The sequence below is a fragment of the Falco biarmicus genome, chromosome 3, assembly GCF_023638135.1.
Source record: "Falco biarmicus isolate bFalBia1 chromosome 3, bFalBia1.pri, whole genome shotgun sequence".
Taxonomy (NCBI): Eukaryota; Metazoa; Chordata; class Aves; order Falconiformes; family Falconidae; genus Falco; species Falco biarmicus.
In genome coordinates this window covers 94,362,754-94,387,938 of record NC_079290.1, presented here as the reverse complement: position 1 = coordinate 94,387,938, position 25,185 = coordinate 94,362,754, and the positions used below count along the sequence as shown (strand labels likewise).

General features: G+C 43.5%; 1 protein-coding gene across 3 annotated transcripts in view; it reads right to left on the bottom strand.

The window, feature by feature from the left end:
* Nucleotides 1–24,674, bottom strand: part of DSP (desmoplakin) — a 40,033-nt gene extending 15,359 nt beyond the window's left edge. Inside the window, exons 1-14 of one of the 3 annotated variants that reach the window (XM_056333170.1) lie at nt 24,096–24,674; nt 14,701–14,803; nt 12,877–13,025; nt 12,350–12,524; nt 9,494–9,622; nt 8,249–8,299; nt 7,110–7,271; nt 6,102–6,206; nt 4,724–4,819; nt 4,347–4,472; nt 3,328–3,480; nt 1,624–1,778; nt 1,093–1,219; nt 363–567 (exon numbers count right to left, since the gene is read on the bottom strand). In XM_056333170.1, the coding sequence (XP_056189145.1) occupies nt 363–567; nt 1,093–1,219; nt 1,624–1,778; nt 3,328–3,480; nt 4,347–4,472; nt 4,724–4,819; nt 6,102–6,206; nt 7,110–7,271; nt 8,249–8,299; nt 9,494–9,622; nt 12,350–12,524; nt 12,877–13,025; nt 14,701–14,803; nt 24,096–24,289 (1,930 nt within the window). In that variant the 5' untranslated portion in view covers nt 24,290–24,674. The remainder of the gene's footprint in view (nt 1–362; nt 568–1,092; nt 1,220–1,623; nt 1,779–3,327; nt 3,481–4,346; nt 4,473–4,723; nt 4,820–6,101; nt 6,207–7,109; nt 7,272–8,248; nt 8,300–9,493; nt 9,623–12,349; nt 12,525–12,876; nt 13,026–14,700; nt 14,804–24,095) is intronic. The other 2 variants (XM_056333172.1, XM_056333171.1) reach the window with 2 other exon arrangements.
* Between the last annotated feature and the right edge of the window lie 511 nt (nt 24,675–25,185).

Here is a 25,185-nt window from a genome sequence, read left to right as displayed (position 1 = left end):
TTCAAGGAATGAAATCTCTCCTTCACAAAAACACAAACTTGCTTCCTCAAATGCAACAGCGAGATTTTGCTTCCCAATAACTGAAAATGTATCAGACTGACTAAATTCCTCTAATTTTCCCAGGAAATTCTTGAACCTTGGAGAACTGTTCCCAGATTCACACTAAAGGAAGGAAGAACAAAACATGCTCTTCCCTGTGCTGGGCCAGTTTTGTTATGCTGGGAGACAGCAGTACAATTCTTGAACATGTTTCCATTCACATATTTATGAGAACATGGCTCACACAAAAAGAACGCACCACCACCACCCCCTACTCCGCAAATGAAGAAACCCAAGCAGTCCATTCTCTACAAAAAACAGACCTGGTTGTGGCTGCCGTGGTTGATTGGGCAGTTGTATGATCAAGGTTTGGTAGTGCTTCTGAGCATCAGTGAACTGAGTTTGGATCTTTCGTTTGTCTTCATCACCAAACATCTCTGAGCCTTGGCTGTTCCTCAGGAATTCTTGATAATGGATCTCCAGGTCAGTTATTATTTTTTGGTAATCTTCCTTACGCATTGTTTTCAGCTGAAGTGAGGAAGAAGAAAATTTTGAACAAAGCAATTGGGGAAGGCTTATGACTAGTTAATCATTAAGGAATAAACTAATACACCTATATAAAAAACCCAAAGGAATCACATTTTACAACAAAATCTACCCCGGCTGCCTCTAAAGGTATGATGCTAAAAGTGCCCTTTGAGCTAATCTATTCTTGTTATAATTATTTCATCACTTAAGAATAGTTTGAAATTCTACTTCTTACTCTGTCTACCCATGCACTTGCATAATGGGACCAAGTACAGCAAGTATGTAATAAATGCCCTTAGCTAATCTTCCCAGTTATTCATACCATGTTTGAATGGGAAAGCATTTTGCTTCTCCTTTAATAAAACAACAACTTCCATATGTAACTGCTTGTGCAACCCAGCAAAAGGCAGGCCCATGGTGTTGGAGAACATACATCTGCACATCACACAGCAAGCACTCTTTGGGACAGGAAGGGTCAGTCCATGGATGTTCCCGGACTACAGGTAAGGCCAGCTGGAGTCTTACCTTGGCAATAGTCATTGCTCTGATTTTCTCAATGTCGATCATGCAATAATGCCAAGACACCAGACTCTTCATGTTGATGTACAGCTGGTTCCACAAAGCTAAAATAGCTTCATAGTACTGCTCAATTCTGAGATGAGAAAAGAAATTCCATGGTCAAAATGCAGCTGCCCTTGTAGCATAGCTACAAATCAGCCCAAGAAACATCCACCAGATGTGGAACGTGTTAAGGCTTGTTCTCTACTTGAAAAAATGTTGGAAATTAATTTATTCATTACTTTCGTTATTAGAGATGAGAAAAACCTTGTAAAAGTTAAGTTTTAAATATTTTTAGATCCCAACCTAGCTCTCAGCAAGATTCACTGAAGTGAATTTCTTCAATTCAAGGGTCTAGACCTTAATCCCCCACCCCTGGCGGGGCGTGGGGGGCACTCTGATCAAGGCGCAGACCAGATTTTGTGATTGGCTTCTATTCTGAGGGAACTTTTCCATCTGCTCCCAGTGGTAGGTGTCCAAACCCAGGCAACAACTCACTTGGTAGCAAGATCCACTGCTAGTGGATTAGGGGGTGGGATGATAAGACTAACAGATGGCACCAGCATATCTACTCCTCCAGGGCCGGTCACCAGCCACTTGCTGCGCTCGTTATTATCCTTCAGAATACATTCATCTCCTTTGCGCACTGTTTTCTGTAAGGAACACAAAACAACATTTTGTTTTGATTCAGTTAAGTAAGGTGGGGTTTCTAGGAGAGACAGACAAGGAGGATGCATCTAGAGCACAGAAATGGGAGGAGGGCTTCCCGGCTGCCAGGTCTGAGCATGCATCTTGGCTTCACGCTGGGGCAAGAGATCAGTTCAGATCAATCCCTTCTCCCTGAATCTGGCTTCCATGTGAAGAAACCCAAGAAAACCAACTGGGAGCCATAGAACTCTCGGAGCAGCTGCCAGTCCAGCTGATCATCAGACTTGGGGCTCGCCATGACAAACATCAAAGACTGAATGTGGACACATGGTCACAGTAAGCTATGCAACCATGTATGGCTGCAAGCCAGTGAGCTGGAGGCATGAGGATGCTGAGTACTGCATCTGTATTTGAGATGAGACTGGGAGTGAATGCAGCAGAGCTAGATCCACCTGCCCCCACTGCCAGAAATCCTGACACGGTGCGGCCATGGTTATGGACACAATGCAGGTTACAACCCACTCACATCCAAGACAGGGAGGCTCCTCCTATCATCTATCCTGACAGGACCTAACCTGCATCACACCTCTACAGCCAGCAAATACCATTTTTGAGATCACTAGTAAAAGGCCACGGGCTTTGCACTGATCTGAGCACGCAGGGGGCTCCAGACTAGAGTCTACCTTCATCTGAGCAGAATGTAGCCTGCGTAAAGTAAAAGCAATAGCCAAGCAGTCAAGCAACCATTGCCTAAATTTGTTTGGTTTTGCTTACAGTAACAAGCAGTTACTCCGTGTGGACTCAGCTTCTGTGTCTCTGGAATAAAATGTGGTATGGAAGAGTGCAGACACAGAGCAGATAGCAGAAACCCCAGATCATAAACACAAATCACAGTGGTCAATGACTGGTCCCTACAGAAGCACAACCTAGTGAATCAGCTAAAATAAGTTTTACAGATTAAAAGAACAGAAAATTTGGGTAATTGGGAACCAGTGAAGAGAAAGAGCATGTAAGCAGAACACACATCTAAGCCTACTCTTAAGAAAAAATACAGAAATAAAGCCAAGGAGCCCCAGAACTGAGGGGGAAGAAAAGCCACCACCATCAATTTCATACTCCATCCAGGAAAAAACTGGGGATACCCATGACTCACTGTACACTCCTCACCTTTTGTTAGATGAAGTGTTGACCTAAGGACCCAGAGGGACACTGGAAAGGTGAGCAATCACCAAAAAAAAGGGATAGCTGCTGGGAAGCATCAGTGTAAATTTTAACCCTATTATCAATAAGACTTTTCTGTGCTAATTTGAACTATAAGTATTAATGCTATTTAATGGACCAACAATGATAATTTTGACTAGACTTATTAACCAACCAGAACCTTGCTTCTTTATTCATAACTGCAAGAAAGTGAGAGCTTTTTTGTTGAAGAAATTTAAATGCTAACTGAAAGCGAAGGGGTTATACCTATCAGCTCAATAGTTTGTTTACTAAATCATTTGCCATGTTCTAGCTTATATGATGTTCATTCCCAGCCAAAAAGGGATACAATACCAGATCCTGTTTGTAGTCACACAGAGCCTTGAGAATAATGGGCTTGTTACTCCGGTAGTCTGGGTTACGTGGCTTCAGCTGTACAATCTTCTTGGATTTATTCACCAAACTCTGCACTTGCCTCTTGTATTCAAGAATTCTCTCTCGTTCATTCTGCAAAGATTAACTGTATGTTAAAAATTCATCCTAAAAAGAAGCCATATCTAGTTCCCAGTGTTTTATTTAGAGGGGGATACATCTGGAGCTCATGGCAGGCAAAACTTCATTTAGCTCCAGTGGGATGAGCCTGGCCTATGATGTAAAACTGCAGTTTTAAAAAATAGAGAGGAGAAACATCAAACTAAGTATCTTTGCAGCTCAGCAGAGCTGCAAAGTTTGCAAAACTTGCAAAGCAGGCTTTTCATACAGATCTGCAATGTGATTAAAGGGATGTGTGAGAAACAGGAATAAATGGAAAGAACGTATTAGAACATGAATGCTAACCAAAAAGTAGTAACTACACTCTCAAACTTGACATAATCAATTGCCCTTTTACATCACCAACCATTTCTTCTTCAGTATATTCACTTTGGAATGCTAGTGCCTAATTCATGACAAGCAAATCGTTAGCTAAAAATGTTGAGTTAATTCCTTTCAAAGAGACTACAGTGATACACTGACATGATGAATCATTTATTAAATGCACTTACCCTTTCAGGCAAAATCTATTCTACCACCTGTGAATGAAAGTCTTTCCTTGTTTGATTTGTTAGCATGTCAGAAACTTGGGAATTCGCGGGGTTCATTTCAAATTTAAAAAGAAATCAGAGTTCCCAAACAGTATCATACAAATTAAAATAACACCAAACCATTTGTAGGCTTCCCTAAGAAATGGGCAGGAATACACCATTATGGTTTCAGGTTCATACAGTGCTGTGTATAAACACTGCAATACACCTGGGTTTACATTTGGTGTCTGAAGCAAGCAACTGATTTCCAAAGAAAGCGTAACATAACCTGTCAGGTGGGTGTGACAGTACCTCCAGCTCTTTTATCTGCTCCAGCAAAGATTGCAGTGACATGCTCTTATCACAGATGAACTTCTTTCTGATGGAGTCTTGTAAGTTTTTCAGGTAGCACTCTGTAGCTTGGGCCTCTTCAAAGAACTACAGGAGAAAAGTTGTGATTTCAGTTGTACACAGCTCTTTAAAAATGTCTGCTAAAAATCAATGGATTCCTTTCATAAGAAATCCCAACTCAATCTGGCAGAACGGTAGCATTTACAACACGGTAACAGTGTGTTCTGCCTAACTGTGTATGTATTTAGAAAAAAAAACAAACAAACCAAAAAAACAAATCTATGATGGGATTCACACTTTTAACAAAAGTGGTGTGAATTCTCCACATCACTACTTACCTGAAAGTAAGCCGCATTCTCTTTCAGATGAACATCAATGCATTTGGTGATCTGAAGAATCCAGCTCCACTGAGTTTGTAATGTATCCATGTAGGCCTAACAAAAATAGTAATATACAGAACTGAATCCACCACACTGATCTCTCTCCCATCTTGAGTGATCTTGAGTCTCCTAGACTCAAGCAAAACTATTTAGGCTCCACAAACTAAAATGCAAAATCTGCTAAAACAAATTCATACACACCAGAATAATGTAACTCATGCAAATAGTTCCCCAACTTCTAAGCATCTACTTAACTCAGATAAGTTAAATACTTGTTTGTGGGATGCACAAAGAAATTTGTTCATGACTTGAATTTTGTTTGATCAGCATAAAGCCTGAAGTACATGAACAAAAAGGGGTGAAATGCACAAACGGTAGTATAAATAAAATATTTCAATTGCAAATTGTCATGTTCTCCTTCCAAGGAACACTGTTAAACATGATTTTTCTTTTATGATGGCTGTTTTTAAATTCAAACTCCTTAAGTAGTCCTCATGTACATTCTTTAGAAATTTACACACAACTTTTACTTCACTGCTGGAGCTTACAAGGATCTTTCCTTTAAGGCAGAAACTGACCACAGATTAAATAAGAATGGTGATTTTACACAACATGATAACAGTTAACAAAGCAAAGACACTGAGGAGCAGAAAGAACTCTTTTTTTTTTTTTCTCTCCTTCTATTAGCTTCTTTCAGTTTCAGGGTTCTTATGCACTCTTAAAACTAAAAGAACTACAGCGTTTCGTAATAAAATCAGATTTTCCCAGTTGTTGAAGCCTTTGTAATTGAAAGGTAAATGTACACCAAGCTGTGAAAGCAAAAATGTCTTGGCTAAGCTGCAGAAATGCACTATGAATTTCAGCTGTAGAAAGTATTTGCACCTGGATTAAATATAAACCCTCAACAAAGGGTGTGGCTTTCTTCAAAACATGTCTACTAAGTTAGCAGGAGAATGACAAGATGCCTTCCTACTGCAAATTCTGCTGCACTGTAGTCAACTCAAAAGAGATACAGCAATTTCAATACGCTCAGACAAGTCCCTAAACCTCATACTAATTTTTACATGCATCTATCATCAAATCTGAGAGCAATGAGAGCTCTCCTCATAGCTCTTAAGATACTTGCCGTTGTTTGGCCAGGTTTGTAGTGGAAGGTAGTAATGTTTAGTAGAGCTGCTCATACAGCTGGATAAAAATGGACATGCTTTTTGGCAAGCAAATGCTTCTCAGGTCAAAATGCAGTATTTCATTTGCAGACTTTCACCGAGAACTTTCCCCATGTAGCAAGGGAAGAAAGAAGCTAAACAAGCAAGTGAAATCACACAGTCTGACTCACCTCGATTTTGTCTGAAGCAGGGTGCTGATTGAGCACTAGCTGGTCACTTTCTTGCTTTAGCTTGTTGAGTTCTTTTTCTTTAAGCTCCAGTTCACTCATGCGTTTCTAAACCACCAAAACACAGCGTCAAACAAATGCCCAAACATACGCTGTACAGGATGATTTATTTAAAATTGTCCAGATAGTTGTGATAATATAAAATTATCCCTGCTAACACTACATTGAATTCTATTCAGTGTACTGAAGTTAATTATGAAGAAAGTAGAATCAAAGTACAGTCATCTCAGTTCTAGCCTCTGGGCTTGATGCTTCACAGAGCAAAGCATCCAAAGTTCTCCCTTCCTAGGAATGACTAAAGCAAAAGTGGCTGCAACATCCAGAACTGTACTAAAAAGAAAAAGTACCTCCTTAATAATGTGAACTTTCATTCCTTTCTCAATTAGGTGATCAGCACCAATATTGGTTAAACAAATGCACATGCTCAATTTCCCTGCATAACCCACAGAAGACGAGGAGCAACACAAAGTACATCTGATGGTGGGCTCAGTGTGCTGCTGGCAAAACCATTAGTGGAAGAGAGCATCTCCCTCTGGTATAGCTCTGCTTGCTGGTGATAGACAATCAGAGCCAAATTCCGGGACCCTCTAAGCCCTGCATAGTCCTAACAGGGAGAATTAAACTGTCTATGTCCATTAGTTTATCATGCCAACACAATGACTGTGTGATTACTAGTTCACAGAGGACTGTACTGCTAATGCCAGCTTCCAAGGTCAAAAGAACCCAGGACAACTGGTTGAAAGGGAGCAAAATATTCCAACAGATGTCCAATACTGACTCATACAAAAGGCTGTCATGCTATTTAATTCACGTGTTGATAAAAATCCCCAGGAACTTCGAAAGAGTGAAGAAACACCTGTCCTGTGATCAGTCCCCCTGAGCCAGGCTGTTCCTCCCTCACCATCCCAAAAGAGGACCCATGGGAAGCATGGGGAGGTTGAGCTGTCTTACAGAGAAGGCCTCCTGCTTCCTGGCGATGTCAGTGTTCCTGTCACTCCAGTCATAGAGAAGCTCCTCTTCTTCACAGTCATTGATCCACATGATCTCTCTGCTGGTGGCTTGGATGAGGTTCTGGAACTGACGGAGTTGATCCATTCTCTCAAAGGAGTATTTCTGTAAGGAATTCCAGAAATGAGAAGCCATAAACACAGAAATGCCTGTGCTGGGTGGAGAAAGGGAAGCCAAGTGCACAGCATGTCCTATTTTTTTTTTAAAAAAAAAAAACAAACCCAACTAAAATAACAGTAAAAACCACACAAATAGAAAACCCATTGGCAATGGACCACAGATAATGTGCCTGGGTTTACTGAGATATGAAACCTGCTGGCAACAGAGAGCAGACAACATGTCTGGATTTACAGAACAACAGGAACCTGAAGTCAGCAGCTTACGAGTGTAGCAGACATGCACACAGGCAAGCAAAAAGGCATGGGGGAAAAGCTAAGAAATGTCTGAACATTTAGCACCACTTTTATTTGCATCTGCTGCTCATAGTACATCCTTGAAGTTGTATCAGCACCTTTTGCATGCATGACACTTCATGAAAAGATTCCTTCTCTGTCCTGGCATCATAATACACATCCTGTTGCTTGAAATGTGTATACAGGAATCAGCTTCCAATCCCAATCTACCATTTGCACAAGATTCTCACTGTGTTTTACATGAAGATCCAAAGCAGGGAAGATGCACAGCCCTACGCAGAATTTGGTTCTAATCCCACCTTTAAGTAACTTTGTAAGCTTCATATATAGACTAACTACATCACTACATTTACATCCACTAAGGAGGTAGAGTTCTACTCTTCATGTGTTTAGTGACCAAATCCCTTCACCAGCTGCAAACTAGAAACTTCCTTGTGAAGGTAAGTCAATTATACACAAGGTAATAAATTAATCTCAGGTTCATGATGCAAACTGAACGTTATAGAAACTACAAAGCACTGCCAGTTTACCACTGAACAGAACTATTTAAATATTCATCTGCCAGTCTGTTGAGACCTAAAGTGTCCTTTGACTATCACACTGGTGTTAGTAAGACAAGAAGAGCATTCATCATAAAGGGTATCGGAAACAAACACATCTCATGCTCACCAGAAGTCCTTCATATTCTTCCTCCAGCTGATGAACTGCAGCCTTCTCACGCTGGAAGAGAGACAGCACATATTTAGTGAACCTTTTACAAGTTGCCCATTTGCTGCTATTCCCTTTAAAGTGTCAGTATCATTACAACTACAGGTGGTTACCTCCAAATGCCTGCAAAAGGCAGAGGTGAGCAGGATACCTGCACCACTGGGGAACCACAGCAAGTATAAGACCAAGGCTTGGACAAATTTACTTCCCCCAGGGATGCTTATTACGTGAGGTTGCACATAAACCCCTGTAATACCACAACAGCTCCCAAAACTGGATCTCCTTCTGTGCCAAACTCCTAGGCAGCTGTGAGGAGCCAGCTAGCCCTAGAGCCAGCTTTGGAGACCATGAAGTAGTGTAAACTACAATGTGAGCAGCAGGCTCCAATTTTTATTCCCATTTCTATGACTGGGAACCATTACAACCTGGGAACTGGTATTCCATAGGGCCAGACAATCACCTTTCCTATTAGAAGCAGAAGGGGAAAAGGAGTTAACACCCATTTACTCTTCAGCTTGGTTGAGAGATCACAGCTCCAGAATGGAGTACCTTTTCTTTAGGCCCAACTCTTTCTCCTCCTGTCTGTGTGACCAATTAACAGAAAAAAATAATGGGAATGAAATAATCTTCCTCTCTCCTACACCTAGGTACTGGGCTGATAGGAGAGGAAGTTAACCATTGCATTTTCAGTGACTTCTTTATTCCAATCACAAAATCCAAAGGGGGACAGAAGCCGCAGAGGGGAAAAAAAAAAAAAAAAAAAAAAAAAAGACACCTAAGAAAAGCTCGAAGTTTAGCCCAGAATTTGGGTATTTTTCATGAACCCCCCTCATTACTCAAGGCTGTATCTAAGCACCCACATGATTCTTTCACTTTCTTGTTTTAACGTATCTAGACAGAAAGTGAGAATAATCACTTAACCATTCTTCTCACAAAAAATGTTGCAATGTTTATTTGCCAGCCTTGGTACACAACAACAGAACTTTAAATAGCTACTAGATTTTCACTTTAAAATTCTGGGGAAAGAACTGGAACAAAAAACAATCATGAAATGATAAATATTAGGGTTGAAAGTGGTTACTAGCATGACACCAGTACTTTCTGAACAGAAGCTGAGCTATTCAGCATTCCTTTTTATAAAGGAACACTGGCAAGCCAATGATGCAAGTCTAGACTAAGCAATGTGTAAGGGAAGACAGTAATTACCAGATCTGTTTTGACTTTGTCCAGATGCCAGCGATAGTCTCCAATGGCATTGTGAGTTCTCCTATGGTCACCAATTTGTTGCTCAATGGATGCTGCATCAAACCCCCATTTCACCAGCTCCATTTCAGCCTAGGAGAAACAGACAGCGTTTGTACCTTCATTTCTGACATTGTTACCTAACTCAGAGCATAAAGGAACTGAACTGCAGGAAGCATGACGATGCAGTAGAGTAAAACTGAACAAACGAAACTTCAGAATAGGGGGTTACAATTTTTTAAAATTGTCATCACTTAAAGTGTGTGACAGGCTCCCAAAGTAGAAGAAACGAAGTGGGGAAAATATTTAAGTTGCTTAAAATTAGACTAGATGACACAAAATACACTCATTAGTGTATTTTCAACTGTGTTCTTTGGACCAAACTGTTCTTTTATGTTCTACAGTCTAGTTACATTCTTATCAGTCTGAAAACAAATTACGACTTTATCAAACAATGCTATTCATGCAATTCATGTGAAAGTACCCAGAGTCAAGTTCTGTAGCCCAGTACACTACACTTCCATTTAAATCACACTCAGGTAAACTCCAACAACTTCGGTTAAACACAGTCAAATTAAATGAAAAAACAAAAGATAAACTGAAATGATTATGGAACGTGTTGTTTCTCTTGCATTTTGGCAACATTTATTGTAGGCTGCAGAGTGAAAATCTCTAGGAACAGCCTTTGAAAAACAGTAATACACCTGGATAATTACTAAATCAAAAACTGACTACAATTGTTTCATTATTTTCAAATATTAAAAGTCACTGAATTCACAATTCAGCTCCTCAAACACCAAAACATCTCTTATGCTGTAAAGACACACTCCATCTCTGCCTGAATGCCTGTCTGCGCATGTGTACAGTAAGGAAACAGGTATCTTAATCGTGGGTTGGGACCAAATTTGGTAATTACCAGCCTGAAGCCAAACCTCTGTGAGTCAGCAGATGACAATAAAGCCTAAACCACACTCAAGCATAAGGGTTCAAAGGCAATGTTGAAAATGATCCAAGAAACAAAACCATTTTGCATTCAGCCATCTAAAAGTTACAGGACTTTGACCCTTCTCCTTATATTTAAGGAGTCTAAAGGAGTCTGAAGCAACAGCGGCAGTCCTGGCTGCCTGCCAGCACAGGAACAAAGGCTGTCTGGATTTCACTGCACTTTCCCTAATTCTGCACTGGAAATTTGGCCAATCTTCCTACCACCTGATTCTCCTGTCAGCAAACCACCGAGACAGAAAACAGAAAAACACCAGCAGAAAACTACAGCTGCTCAGACCTTTTCCCCCACATCTTAACCATGTTACTAGAGGGAACATTATCCTAGTCCCAGTGTGAGTGGGTGATGGGACACAGCGAGGCACAATGGAAAGAAAAGGCATGGTGGAAAGTTCAAAATAAATTTTCAAAAAAAAAAACCCTCAAAAGCCCAACAGAGAGCCACATGTTTACTGGCTCCACCTTAGCTTTGCCTTAGGGACTGAAAAAGGGAGGGAGAGAGAGCCTTTTACCTTCACAGGAGCTTTTGTGTGGGAATGCAGCTATAAAGCACTCGCTTATGCTCCCTGTGCTTGGCAAGGGGTGTCATGTGGTGTCTTTGGGAGGTGCAGCATGTTCACTGCCTTTCATCACTGGAAGCATGCCCAGTGCCTGTCCAACATCACTCCTCAAACCGTGGCAGGTCTGACAGTTAGCCTACTCTCCCACAGTACGTGTAGAGCAATCATATCTGCTGTTGCTGTCCGGGCACGATGCTTATACACACTACCGCTCAAGGAGTGCATCTCCACTTCCCCTTCTTCCTCTAAAACATGCCACGCTATGGGAGGGTATTGAAAGACTAGACTGTGACTAGCACTCACATAAAAGTATGGGAACTGTACAGAGCTCTCACCCCTGCTCATCTGGTTTGCGTAGCAGCCACCTGGCAAACACCACACGCAGATAACAATGACAGGATCACTAAGCAACAACCCGATAAAAAAAAAAGATAAAAATAATGCAATTTCAATTTACAAGGAGTCTGCAAAGTATAATTTCAGCCACCTTGTTCCATGCTCCCTATCTGTCTCTCAGAAAGGCCTTTCCAACCACAAACACACAACTTTCACTTCAGCAGCACAAAAACAGACTACGGGCTCTCAACATGTGTTTTCTACTCCAGGTTACACCATCAACAGCTGTGCATAGGCAAATTTATTCTGGGTATGCAACAGATAGCAACTTCAGCTTTTTGTTCAGCATTTCGGCAGTGACTTCTGAAAGCCTAGTCCTGTGGCAATCAGCTCTACCTTCTCGCTCCCACAGCGAGAAGGATAGATTAGAGGGGGAGAACAACTGTAAAATACTGGACAATGGTTAAATCTGTGAAGCTGGTCCTATCTGTGTAAAGGGTTAAAACAAATATGAATCATAAAGGAAATCTGTGGAAGGAAGGAAGGAAATATCGAGCATAATAATCCCTAATGCAAACATGCCAATGCCTTTTGTTATGTTAACAGCTGTGTCTCCCTTAACTTTCAAATCTAACTTCCACACCTTTTCCTCCGCAAAGGACAACCCTAAATCCATGTTCATATTTCAGTGGAAAATCACTATATATATTAATAAGTATATTACTCATATTGAGTAAATACAGTATATACAATACGGGGGAGGGGAAAGAAAAAAAATAAAAAAAGAGGAACTTGGAATAATATAGAAGCATTCATGTGTACTTTTAATTTTCTACTGGCACCCAAAACATTACTACATGTGAGGTGACATTCATAAACATCAGCAGGTCAGCATCGACTCGGGGGTTTTGCACAGATTTACCTTCTGATGCCTCATCCAGTTCAAACATTCACTTGTGACACGTTTCGTGTACTCATCCCAGCCTGAGCCACTCTGAGAGGAGTAGCAACCACCGCCTTTGGAGCTGGCCCTCCTGGCACGGGGAACACTGATGGCTTTGTACAGGGCACGCATTTGCTCTTGAAGCTGAAGCAGTCTGAAAGGAAAGGAACCACTTAGTGTCTATGAGGAAAACACCCAGAAAACATGAAAACAATACAATTCATCTTTCCAACTGGACCACCAAGTATTCAACAAAGCAAAGTGTTGAAAGCACAGGCTGTGGAAAAAAATACACTGACTAAAATTTCATGGGGACAACCAAGGTGTGAAATTCTGTGAGAAAAATATTACTGCAAGGCCCCTCCCCACGTTAGCATGCCCCAAACAGATTTAGGTCCACGTTATTAATTTCTGTCACATCCTACAATACCAGGAAAGATGGACACTTGGGATACCACAGACTTCTATCAGTCATATTCCTTCTCCAAACCCTTTGCTGGCAATACCTTTTCTGATACATATCACAGGGCTGGCCCATCTGCCTCATCTCTCTGATCAGCCCATCCAGGACATCCATTTGGTCATTTGCCTGTGCAAAACACTCTTCCAGATCTCTGTTCCCTCTAATCTGGACACCATCCCCATATTTCAATTCCTAAAACAAACAAACAAAGAGATGGGAGATTAAATTAGATATTCATCACCTAAGCTTCAGCTTGGTTGTTTTAAGAGATGTTATGAGAACGGATTATTTTTAAGAAGCGTGGTAGGTTTCAACTGCTAAGTCTCCGATTGCCGGTTTTAACTGGCAGGCGGCCAACTGAGGACCCACAGTCATTGGAAAGCCCTTATTACAAATTAAATACAAAAGAAAATTATTAAAACATAATAGCAACCAAACCTTTCCATAAAGAACAGCACATCCTGACTGATGTTTACTTCAGCAGAGCCAAGGCTTCATACAGTGTGCTAAGTTTTTAAGACTTTACGGTTTTGTGTTCAGAGGGCAAGAAGCAAGCACTGTCCTAGCAGGAGTCGGTGGACATTGCTCCAGAATTTTCAGAAGTTCCCCTGAGGTTCTAAGATACTCCTCCCCTGCAAAAACACACACTGCAACCTGCCTGCCTGGGACCAGCTCCATGCCCCATCACATTTGCATCCCACCTTATCACCCAAAGTCTAGGCAAATTCTCCATGAACCCTCTCAGTGCAGTGGACCAGCATGGTCATGGTGCTTCAAGCAGGAAGACATGGCTCTTTGATCTCATCCCACACTGACACAGCCATGCTGAACAAAACATAACCCAGCTGTGATTTGATTTTGTAAATAAAATATCAATGGACCTCATTACTTTGTCCTTCAGAACAAAAAGAGGAAAAAAAAAAGCAAGCAGTGCATGTTGTGGCACCAAGCTGGAACTAAATATCACTTTCTTTTAACTTCACTGGAATAATATTAATCCTTAACAAGAGGCAGTGTTTACTCTGGCATTGATTTTTATATAAACACGCTCACACGTGCTGTATCTCTGAAAAGGAAATGAACTGCTAACCACAGAGTTCATTCCTAAAAGAATTGTCTGTCCACAGAGGGTCCAAAAGTGTGCATTAAATCACATCTACTGCCAGAACTGTGAACGAGTTTTGCATCTCAGTGGCCTCAACAGCAGGATGCACTAACCACCCTGCACTTCCTCTGACTTCAGCAGAAACAGGGGACATTCTTCACCAGGACTGAATCTAGCATCAGGAGTAACCCAACCCCAGACACTATGGGATTATATCAATGTAGCATACAGCAAAGATTATCTCTGTGCAGCTGGGATTAAACAGCCAAGAAGTTCTTAATCTAGTTTCATACACTTCTTTAGGAATCATCTGGAAAAATAAAATAAAGGTAATGAAGGTCTTTCTTATGGTGGTTCGGGTTCATTATGGCCCAGAAAATGATGATGATAATCCTCAGCACACACTAAGAGTATAAATGATTGTAACTTTATTAACGGCCAGGGGTCTTGATCTGAAACTGAAAAATAAGATACAGTAAAATCTGTTTGAAGGATGGCCTTTTTTTTTTTTTTTTTTAATCCAGAGGTCCCTCTTTTCTTAATCAGATGCATTTAAATCAGTTTTACTGAACACTGAGTGCAGATGGAAGAGGAAGACCTAGGAAGGAGGTATGCCATTCCACTCCCAGCTGCCTCAAACAAACAGCTGGAAGGGGAGAAAGCAGATGAAAAAGCAGAGTCTGTGAGTCCAGATAACAACGCAGCATTCATTCCCTGTAATATGCATAATCACTTCTGATAAGAAGAACAAGAATCACTCACGGGTTGTACTATGAGCTCAGCTCGCATCAGGCAATCCGAACAGTTTTGCAAAAGCTCCTGGATGGTGTTCTGGCGTCTGGACACTGTACAGGTCCCATTCTGACTGTTGTGGGAGAGAAGAAGATGATGAAGTACGGAGTAATCACACATTTTGAAGAGACATGAGAAATACAAATCTGGAACAGCTAAGAGAAGTTACATGGAATGATCCACCTCATTTAGCTTCACAGAGACGCACGTGCTTTATCTGGCCCTCCTGCACAACTGCACCGTGAAGTTTTAATGCTGATTCCACCATGGCAGAGCCACTTTCTAATTCTGTAACAGCAGGTGCGGACTGACTTTGCCACAGGATAGAGCAGAAGGTGGAAACTGGCATGCCATAAAGGAAAATGTTTTTCTTCCAGCACAGGTATTTGTAGCTTTGATCGACAACTGGCAGTATTACAGTGAGAATGAATTATTCACAGTCTTTGTTAAAGTCGATACATTAGAGCATAGCCTTTGCCTGATGTTATTGTACGTGTTATCACACCAGTCATCAAATGTCAGAACATAAAAGGAAAGTAGGATCCTCTGCTACACAAGCGCACGAGCTCACAAGACCGTACAAGCATACGAAGGGCCCTTTTATCAGCAGAAATGCATGAAGCTAGTGCTGTGTCTTGAGAAGGAACTGCGAAGTTGCCCAAGCTATTACAAAACCAGATGTAGGGCCTGGAGTTAGAGGACATGCTTTCTTACAAATAAGATGGTAGTTTGGGGGTTTCAAGTAAAACTCCAGAACCTAAAACACTAGTGGGGGGAAAAACCCAGGACAGATTAACAGGGTTGTTATTGTTGTCCTGCACATAGTCTACTGTATCCATACTGCCAGAAGGTTGCTTTTCCAGCATTTGGGATTCAGCCACCAAAGCGAGCCACTGCTAGCTGAACATGGGTGAGGTGCTTCAAGTGAGGTGCCATTCCTTGCTGATGGAATCAGAGCTCTCAAGCAAGCCCAGGCAGCTCCCAAACCCAAGCACTTGCCAGTGAAACTAAAATAAACCACTACTACAAGACGGTAAGAAACTAAGATGCTTCCAAGCCTTGTCTAGTTTTCTAATTCCTGTGCTCACAGTAGATAATCTTTTCCATTACAAATCTCTGAAGGTTCAAACCTTCCACACAACACTAACATCAAAAAGACTAACGGTGCAAACCTGTCCAGCTCAGAGCCAGCAACTCATAGAATGGTTTGGGTCAGAAGGGACCTTACAGATCATCTAGTAAAGTCATCTGGATTCAACAGAAGTCTTTCCACTGACTTCAACAGAATGTGACCATACTTCACAAAAGGAATTGTGACAATGTCAAAAACTCGGCAGAGCTGTCTTTGGGAAATCGCTGCAGTGGTGAGAAACGTTCAGTGGTGTATTTTTAAGAGCTCTTCTGCAGTGTGCACAGTTGGTGCTCCAGCAGCCTGCCATTCTCCTATCAGCTCTTCTGGAACCAGTGGAAAAAGTTTGAGTAACTTTTCACCAACTTCCCCCAATACCACGGAACAGACTGTCAAAGACACAGAGACAGGGCTAGAGAATCACTGGGTGACTTAAAACAAGCTGTACACATGCAACTCCTGGCTTTTTGGCTGCACAAACACTGCACCCTACTGTGCTATGCACCCCTGTAGAACTTGGAAACAGCTTAAAGAAAACAATTGTGAAAAATAGCATATGAGTCTGATTTTGTGCCAGGCTTCCCATCAGCTTCCTTTTCTAAATCATTCCTTCTCCTTAGGCATCACTGTTGTGTTTGGCTCTAGAAGTTATCTGACTGCATTTAAAATTTACATTTAATTATACCCACAATTATTCTCATGAATGAAACATAAAAAAGAAGAGAGAGGAACCTTCCAAGCAATTTTCTCCTTTTAGAACATCAGAAGAGGATTTTTTTCTTCAATCGCTTTCTCAATCATCTCCTGACAGCTATAAATGCCAGATAGCCATTAAAGGCAGAAGAACTATAGATGGTGGCCTGACTTCTGCTGTAATAAATCAGTGTATCTCCACCGACTCCAGTGTAACTTCACTCACCTCAAAGGCATTACTTTACTTGACAGGAAGAGGAGGTCTAAACAGCAGCTGCCATAGTTAATGCACTAAGAAATTATGAACAAAAGCTATTTTAAAATAAATCATACTAAAACAATTAAAAAGATAGAAAAAGCAGAATTGCAAGTATTTTGTGCTCATCCCAATGATGTTTGAATACCATATCCAGAATTATTTTCCAAATAATTAGAGTTGGAAAACTGAAGATGGTTTAATATAGTTGCACAAAACCGTTTCAAAAGCAGGAGCAGTTGCCTTGAAGTGAGAGGTTTACGTGCACCCTATTCAGACCTCCAAATAAAGATCCACAACTTACTTGTTTACAGTTCACAGGGACCTTCACAGCAAGAAAGCAGCAAGTGTTTACGGTTCTCCAATCGAGTGGATAAAGACTTCAGAAAAATCATGGCAAAAGTTGAAGCAATACGAACCGAAATCAGAAAACAGCACAGTATTTCATCAGTGCTGCTTTTAACACCTTGGATATCAGTTCTGTTGTTAACAGAAAAAAAATTGTTAACTTTTTGCTCGTCAAAATACTGAGATCAATACTAGGACAACAGGTGAAAAGGTAGTGGCCTGTTAAAGTCAGTTGATGACACTGGCCAAGCTAATGGCTTTCAAATCAGTCAGCTGACCAAACAGAGCTACACAGGGTTATGGGGCATACCCAAAGAGTGCCGGTGCCAGTACAGAAGCCGATGTTGATAGCATAGCTCCACCAAGTCGACAGGACTCAAAAGACTTCAAATCCAAAGAGGATTTAGCTGTAGAAATGTACTCAAGAAGGGCCTAAGTCCATCTCTGAACTTAAAAAATAAAAATACTTAGCAAGACTATACCTCAACATACATCAGTTGATACATCAGATGGCAGCAACACAACATCACATGGACATATCTTCAATGCTTTTCACCCATGTGACAGGAGAGTATTTCATAAGCAGTTTTCAAAGGCCCTCAGTAGAATATTCCTCCTATTGAAGTCAACAGGCCTTTAATGGGAATGAGTAGATCAAAGCAGAAACCCCAATGCAGAGTAAGCAGACGTCCAACCTTGAGGCAGAAGGAAACAGCCAGCAAAAGGAAAACCATCTCCAACACAAAAAATACTGGACCAAAGAAACTGAGGCAAACCCTAACCCTGAACATGCTAGATGGCACCGCAATGTGGAGACAAGAAGAAGCTGGATTTTTAAAGTACAACCGTGTAACCTAGATCCTATATAAAAATGTCCCTTAGAAAGACATAGGACCCCAACAATCCTCAGAGGACACAGATTAAGTGGACTACTATAGCTGATATTTTGTCCATGTCTCTCTCGCTTCACCTGATTTTGTTTACATGAAACTGAGTTTCAAGTAATGTTTGGTCATTGTAACAACTACTACTGCTACACCGTATCAATGTGATTTGATTTGATTGAACTCTGGCAGCATCTAAAGCTCAAACCTGTGAATAGGAATCCTGCTGCACCAAGCACTGTAGGCAAACCACCCAGTGAACATCTGGACAGGTTTTTCACTTCTTTTACTGCACCTGTGTAAATACAGCGTACATTTTCAACCATTCCAGCAGGAAGAGAAAGAACTGCAGCCTGGTCTCCTAGCAGTACTTATAACACAAGAGTACAGGGACTCCTACTAATAAAAAAAGACATTTGCAATAATTATTTACTGTACTGCTTTGGTTTTGTAAACCCTGGAGAACAGCGCTGAGTGAAACAGCCTGGACTGCCTCAGACCTTAACCACCTATATGTCCCTTCAACTCAAAATTTTAGACTGTGACACTTACTCTGAAGGCAACTCATTAATTTCAAAAAGATACTATTAAGCTGAGTGCTTTATTAAAATGACTTAGTTTTAATAGTCATTAACTATTAAAGGAACAAAGGAAAACAAAGGGGGGTAGTGTCTGTGTTTTTAAGTTATGAGAATACTTCAAAACACAGAAGACTCACTTCTATTTGGGATCTTAAAATGTAGCCCTGTACCTCTCTATTGGAAGAGGAGCCCTAGGAAAGGCACAGCATCTTCATGCTGCCGTCAGTCTGTACAGGAGCCGGCCTGCTTGCTGCATGCCACGGCAGAATACATTGCTCCCTTGCTATACTGCACTCTTGCTCTCCCAGAGAAATGAAAGGACAGCCCAGCCCCTGTTGGCACTGGGATCTGGGCAGGATGGTAGTTCAGACAACACCTCCCCACTGAAATATAGCCCACCCGAACTAGCTGCTGCCTTACTGGTGAATCCTCAGTTTCTGAATTAGGATTGTACTTAACTGTTAAGCAGCACCGGTGATCCTCATGAGACCCCCAGCTCTACAGAAACAAGAAATAACTATTCCTGCTTTTTGTAAACGGGACTGAGAAATGTGCTGAAGGCCACATGATGAGTTATGACAGTTGAGACACACGGCAAACGCAGCAGTGCCCATGTCCCTGGAACACAGCAGGGCTGACTACTGCTGCCACTGACTTCTTCAAGCAATCGAAAGATTTCCTAAGTGATACGTTTTGAATAAATGATACATTCTCCGTAAACACTTAGCTTGCACCCTTACAGGGCCAACCAAGTTGTCATTACTGCAGAACCAGAGAGGCAAGGAAGAAAGCCAGCCACCTTCTGCTTTCTCATTTGCCTCCTGCTGCTGAAGACCTGCACACACCCCAGCCTAAGCGCCTGCAATGAGGCTGCTTTGGTTTCTGCCTTTGTCAGTACACATCAGGAGGCTGCTGTGTTATCCGGGGGGCGATTATCCTCTAGAGAAAAGGGGCCAAGGAGACATACAGAAGCACATCCAGCAGCTTCTGCAGAGCCTTCCAGCAGCTTCACAGCTCCTTAAAGCTTTGGAAGCACAAAGGGGACACTCTTGTTCCAAAGATCTGTTTTAAACCAAATTAAAATACTCCTTGTTAGATTTTCTGATTCCTCCACAAAATATTTACCTGTTAAAAATTCAAAGCATTTTTTTTTCATTCAAAAAGGAAGCTTTAAAAAAATGTCTTTTTGCAGATCCAAAGTACTAGAGTGACTCCATAACTCAACAATGAGAGCAACACAATAGTACTTCTTTTCCTCCACGAACATACACACACACCCCCAACTTGTTTGAACAAGCAACAGATTCATCAAGGGATTACCTGGTATGCCCAGGGTAGGCAAGTCAGAAGAAAAACCTGACCTGGAATTTCCATTCCCAGCACAAAGACTGCGCATACCACAGGGTTAAACCACTACCCAGCTGCTATTGCCTGCCAGCTGGCTGTGTGTGCCCCTGACAATGCACAGGCATATGCTGGCAAAAGGTGGTGAATCACACCATCCATAAAGAATATAACCAGAAATTAAAACAGTATAAACAGACTTTTTTGCCCCCCTCAAAGAACACGAATGCAAGTGTCAGAAATTGTAAAGTTTCGTAACTGGGTTCTCCCCATACATCTCTGCTATTACTAATCGGGTTTTGCACAACACTGCCTTGCCAAACTAGTCCCATCTGCTGAGTATGCACAGACAAAGGCACAAAACCAGCAAACTTCACAAGATGCCTGCATCTTGCAGGATCAGGCTCTAAAACACATTAGAAATGTGCAAAAATTTAGTAGTCACTGGTGAAATCTTAAGACTCTTGAGGCTAAGTGCCTTCAGAGGAAGCACGGTTTCACAAGGGATCCCGCCGCCCCGATCTGCAGAAAATCCTTGCACTTTTTCCCACCGGTATTAGTCACCAGGAGGAAAAGCACCATTTCAAAAGGGTGTACCTGCCCAGTGCAGCTGGCTGCAGATACACTGTCTCCCACCTCCAGCTCTGGGAGAGGGAGGTGCCAAATGCAGGGTCCAGCCTGGACCGTGGAAATACACCTCTGCCGGAGGGCAGTCACTTGAAACACAGCAAAACCCCTTTGCCTGACAGAGCTTTTCACACCTGCAGAGGTACCTAGCTTGAAATCTCATGCACGTACCTACAAAACAGTGAGCTGGGAAAGGTACAACCTGGTTTTCTCCTCATGGCGTGGCAGCATCACCAGCTGTTGCTGAAACCCGTTTCTTGGCCAGCTAGAGCACAGCGCAGGCCATCGTGACAGGTACTCGGCAGCAACTCAGACACATTCCTCCCTCCCTGTCTGCCTGCGGTTTTGTTTGTCACCAGGGCAGTTTTTCCCCCCATGCAACACCGAGGCAGAGGAGCGCAAAGGGGATGTTACCTCGCCAGCACTACCACCACTTGGCTTAGCCAGGACCCTGCAGATCCCTGTGAGACTGACAGGACGGGCAAAACACAGCTTTGAATCTGTTTTCTCCAGCTTCCATTTGTCAGTCGCTGAAAGTAATGTCAGGGCACGGGAGTGAATGTCTAACTCTGTTTTTAACTTAAAGCACAGAAGTTAATTAACTCTTCAGCAGAAAATTACCTTATTTTCATATCACACAATGACTGTAAATCCTAGGCTATTTTTTCTCCCAATCTCAGCAATGACAAAACTGCATAACTTTCCACTTCTCATTCTCTCACAGCTTATCAGATTTCATCTCTCCATAGCAAAGACATTGATAAATACTGGATTGATGAATTGGCAGTTTAGGAGAGTGACTCACCATCAAGCTGAGTATCTGTACTCAGGGCCAAGCTCATCTCAAGTTCCCAAGCCAGAAGAAACTGGGAATGTTGTAAAAGCACCTTGCTGAGCCCTAAGGGTAGGGAGCGTCTTCTATTGCTCTGTGAGTAATGTAATACTCAGCACAGACTTGTTTGGCAGAATACGCCCCAAAACTTACTAGACTAGGCCCTAAGTTGAATCCTACTGCATTTAAAATTAAGGTACATTAATCTTCACCACTGGAAAAAGCAGCCTCGGTTTTGTGAGTTCAGTAGCTGCCACTAAACTTAGGCACTGAAGATGTCAGGTGGAATGCAATTATTAAAACCAATTCCATAAATGATGGCCCTGATCCTGCAAGAACAACATGCTCAGGATTTAGTGGATTTTCTGCACACAGCGCATGTGCAAGATCAGGCACAACTTCTGTTTTCATTAACTGGCAACAAAATCCTCATTTTGTATTTTGGGACACATTTTAATTCAAATCAGCACTGGTTAAAAATAAACCTTTGCAACTCAGTAAGGTGCAAACACGCATATTGTTTTGCAAAACCATATTTTAAGTATTTTGTATGGTCAGATCTTTTCATATAAAAAATTTATACATAAAAACATGCACATATACATACATAATTTAATTTTATTTATTTATAACCTCATTAACAGGCTTCTTTAATTCCATGCTGAAGCCTTGCAATAAAATGAACAGGAACCTTCATTGCAACCTCCTTGCCATGTATGCCTTCCCAAAAAGGAGATATGAATATTATGTTACAGAGTAAATGAAAGGATGTTGATACAAGGTCCTTAACGTCTCGTCTGTCCCTTCCACTCTTGCTACACCACCCCTGAATACTAAAGAAAAAAGAGCCTAACAAACTAAGGGCTGGTTTAAAATATGTAACAAAAGCTGAAGAATACAAAATTAAAAGAAGGTATTTCTCCTCTAGTGAAAGTCAGGAATAGTAGGGAAGTAACTCTAGTGAATGTAATGCAGCTGCACCAGAGTACAGTCTGGGAAAAGAGAACGGCCCGGAAGTAGCATATTCTGCCATTAATTCTTCATGCCTGTCTCTTAGAAACAGTAAAGGTATTTCCAGTGAAGCACCACCAGCAAAACAAATCCTCACAAATGCAAACCACAGAAACAGCATTCTGGAGTCCTAGTATGTACATTTTCCCAAGGTAAAGTATTGAATTGTTCTAATTATATAGTAATAAATAGGTATTCCCATACTACTGTAATAGTATGTAGACATGTTATAGCTGCAGTTCATCGTAACTAACTTACCTGTGCACACATCAAACCGAAAGTCAAATGAAGAACTAAAACTAAGAACTGGGTAAAGTAATAAACAAAAAAAGAGGCAAAATACAAGTTTTGCCTTTCATTCAGTGGTCCTCTAGCAACAGGTCTGACATACGTAAACAGAGCTCCCTGTAACCTCTAGGGTAATCCTAATTCTCTACAGCCATTTATAGATCTGCTTCATATAATAAAGCCCGCCTCTTCTCATCTGCTGTTTATTTACTAGATATGCTTAATTTTCATCCTTCTGCAACCTAATCATGACGTACTGTCCATAAAATTAGGGCTTAAGTTCTAACACAAATTGCAGGACAGCATTCTGAATCAACTCCTAGGTCAGTAGCATCAATAATCAGACCAACAGGTTTAATAGAGCCATTCCGTGTGTTTAAAAAAAAACCACAATAAAACAAACAAAAAAAACAACCAACCAAAAGGAATCACCAGCAGCATTGTATCTAGGTGCCTTACATACACCAGTGCTGTTTCCTTCAGCGACTGTAACCGCTGCCTGCTTTTCAGTCCCATAAACTCCCAGCCAAGAGGATTAACGGAGAAGTCTTCATGACCACTGCACTTATTTTTCATACATTCAGAGCACCACTTTGCTCCAAAAAGTCTTTGCCAGAGTTGATCTGCGCAGATTGCGGGTACAGCTGCATTCATGAAAGCAGGTATTCTCCAAACCAGGATTCACAGCCAGCACCCTGCCTACAGGACCACGACTGTGTCTCCAAACGAGGATTCACAGCCAGCACCCTGCCTACAGGACCACGACCGTGCTTGCAGCAACAGTACAAGCAGAAAATGAAGAGGCAGAGGGGAGGAAAGCAAACTGATGTTGCTTGTCACACATCTTTGCTCCCCAGCCACCAAATGTCAGGGATCACTACAGAAAAGACCATGCTCCCAGGCCTTCCACAAGCTAGCAACAAACTCAAAAACGAGTAAGAGAGCGGGTTTCACTAGTCATTTTATAGCCCTAGTTATGTGGCTGCTGGGGAGGCCAGTGAGAGCTGAGCCCGGGTGTGCGAGGCACGGCCTGTCCGGCGGCACCGAGCCCGGCGGGGACCTGTGGGCCCTGCACCAGCACCACGACCCGCGCAGCGCCGAGGGGGGATGCTGAGGTACTGTTCTGCTCGTCACCCCGTTACTCTCCTCACGGAGAGTCCCCCACCAACGGCTGTTGTAAAAGTTTTTGAAAATCAAAGTTCTTTGCTCGCCTTTAAAAGTCTTGTAGAAGTTAGTCTCCTCATGGAGGGGGGAAATAAGACTTGCAAGCTCGCACACCTCAGGAAGGGAGCGGCGAGGCGGCCCAGGGCAGCTCCCCGATGGCGGCCTGAGGGAGCGGGACCCCCGCGGCCCCGGCCCGGCCCGCACCTACCCGTATCCGTCGGAGGCGTAGTCCCCCCCGTAGGTCTTCTGGTAGTAGTAGGTCTTGTGGGTGTGGGTGCCGCCGCCGCCGCCGCCGCCCACCACATGGGAGCTCATCTCGTAGCGCAGGTCGGTGCCCGACTCGGCCCGCGCCATCCGGCCCAGCGTGTTGATCCGCGGGTGCGAGCCGCCGTTGATGCTCATGGCGGCGAGGGAGCGCGGGGGGCCGCCGCCCGGGGGGAGAGGGGACCGGGGGGGGAGCGACGGGGAGCCCGAGCCAGACCCGACGGGGCGAACCGCATGCACCCCCGGCAGGGCCCGCCGCGGGCCGGGGAAGGGCCGAGCGCCGGGGATCGGCGCGGCCGGCAGGTGAGGGAGGGGAGGGCAGGGGCGCCGCGGAGCGCTGCGCGGTGGCGGGCGGCGGAGGCTGCTGGCGGCGGCGAGAGCGAAGGTCCCGTCCCCTCCCCGCCGGCAGAGGAAAGGCGAAGCCACACCTTTCGGCGGCCGTTTTAAGCGGCGCTCCTGGGCGTGGAGCCGCCGCCACCGCCTCGCCTGCGCCCTCCGCGCCTCCCCGGCAGCCGCCTCAGGTTTCTCCCGGGCCGCGGCCCCCGCCCCGCCGCGCCCGGCCCGGCCCGGCCCGGCCTCCCCGCGGCGGCGGTGTCGCTCCCCGGTGGCCGCCCGCGCCCCGCAGGGTCTCCCCCAGCCTCGCACGGTGCTTCCACCTGCCCGGCTGCGTGCTCTGCGCTCGTACGCGGCCGGCGGCGCCCGGAGCCCGTTGGGAACGGCCTGCTGGCCCGGGTCGTACCGGGCCCTGGCGAGGCCCGAGGGGTGAGGGCGGCCGGGCAGGGGTGCCGCCACCCCCAGCACCCCCCTGCCGCTCCGGAAAGCAACGAGGCAGCGCCGGTTCAACTGGCACCGCTATGGCAAGGATGGGGCCAACCTGCTGGCAGCGGCCCTCTGCCTCCGTGTCAGGGCCGACCGGCTCCTCGGGAAAATGGTGTACATGTTCGTGTCGCCAGCTGTGAGACACATCTGGGTGTACATGTTTGTGTCACCAGCTGTGAGATACGTCGGGTCCCGCGTTCGGGAAGGCTGGGGAT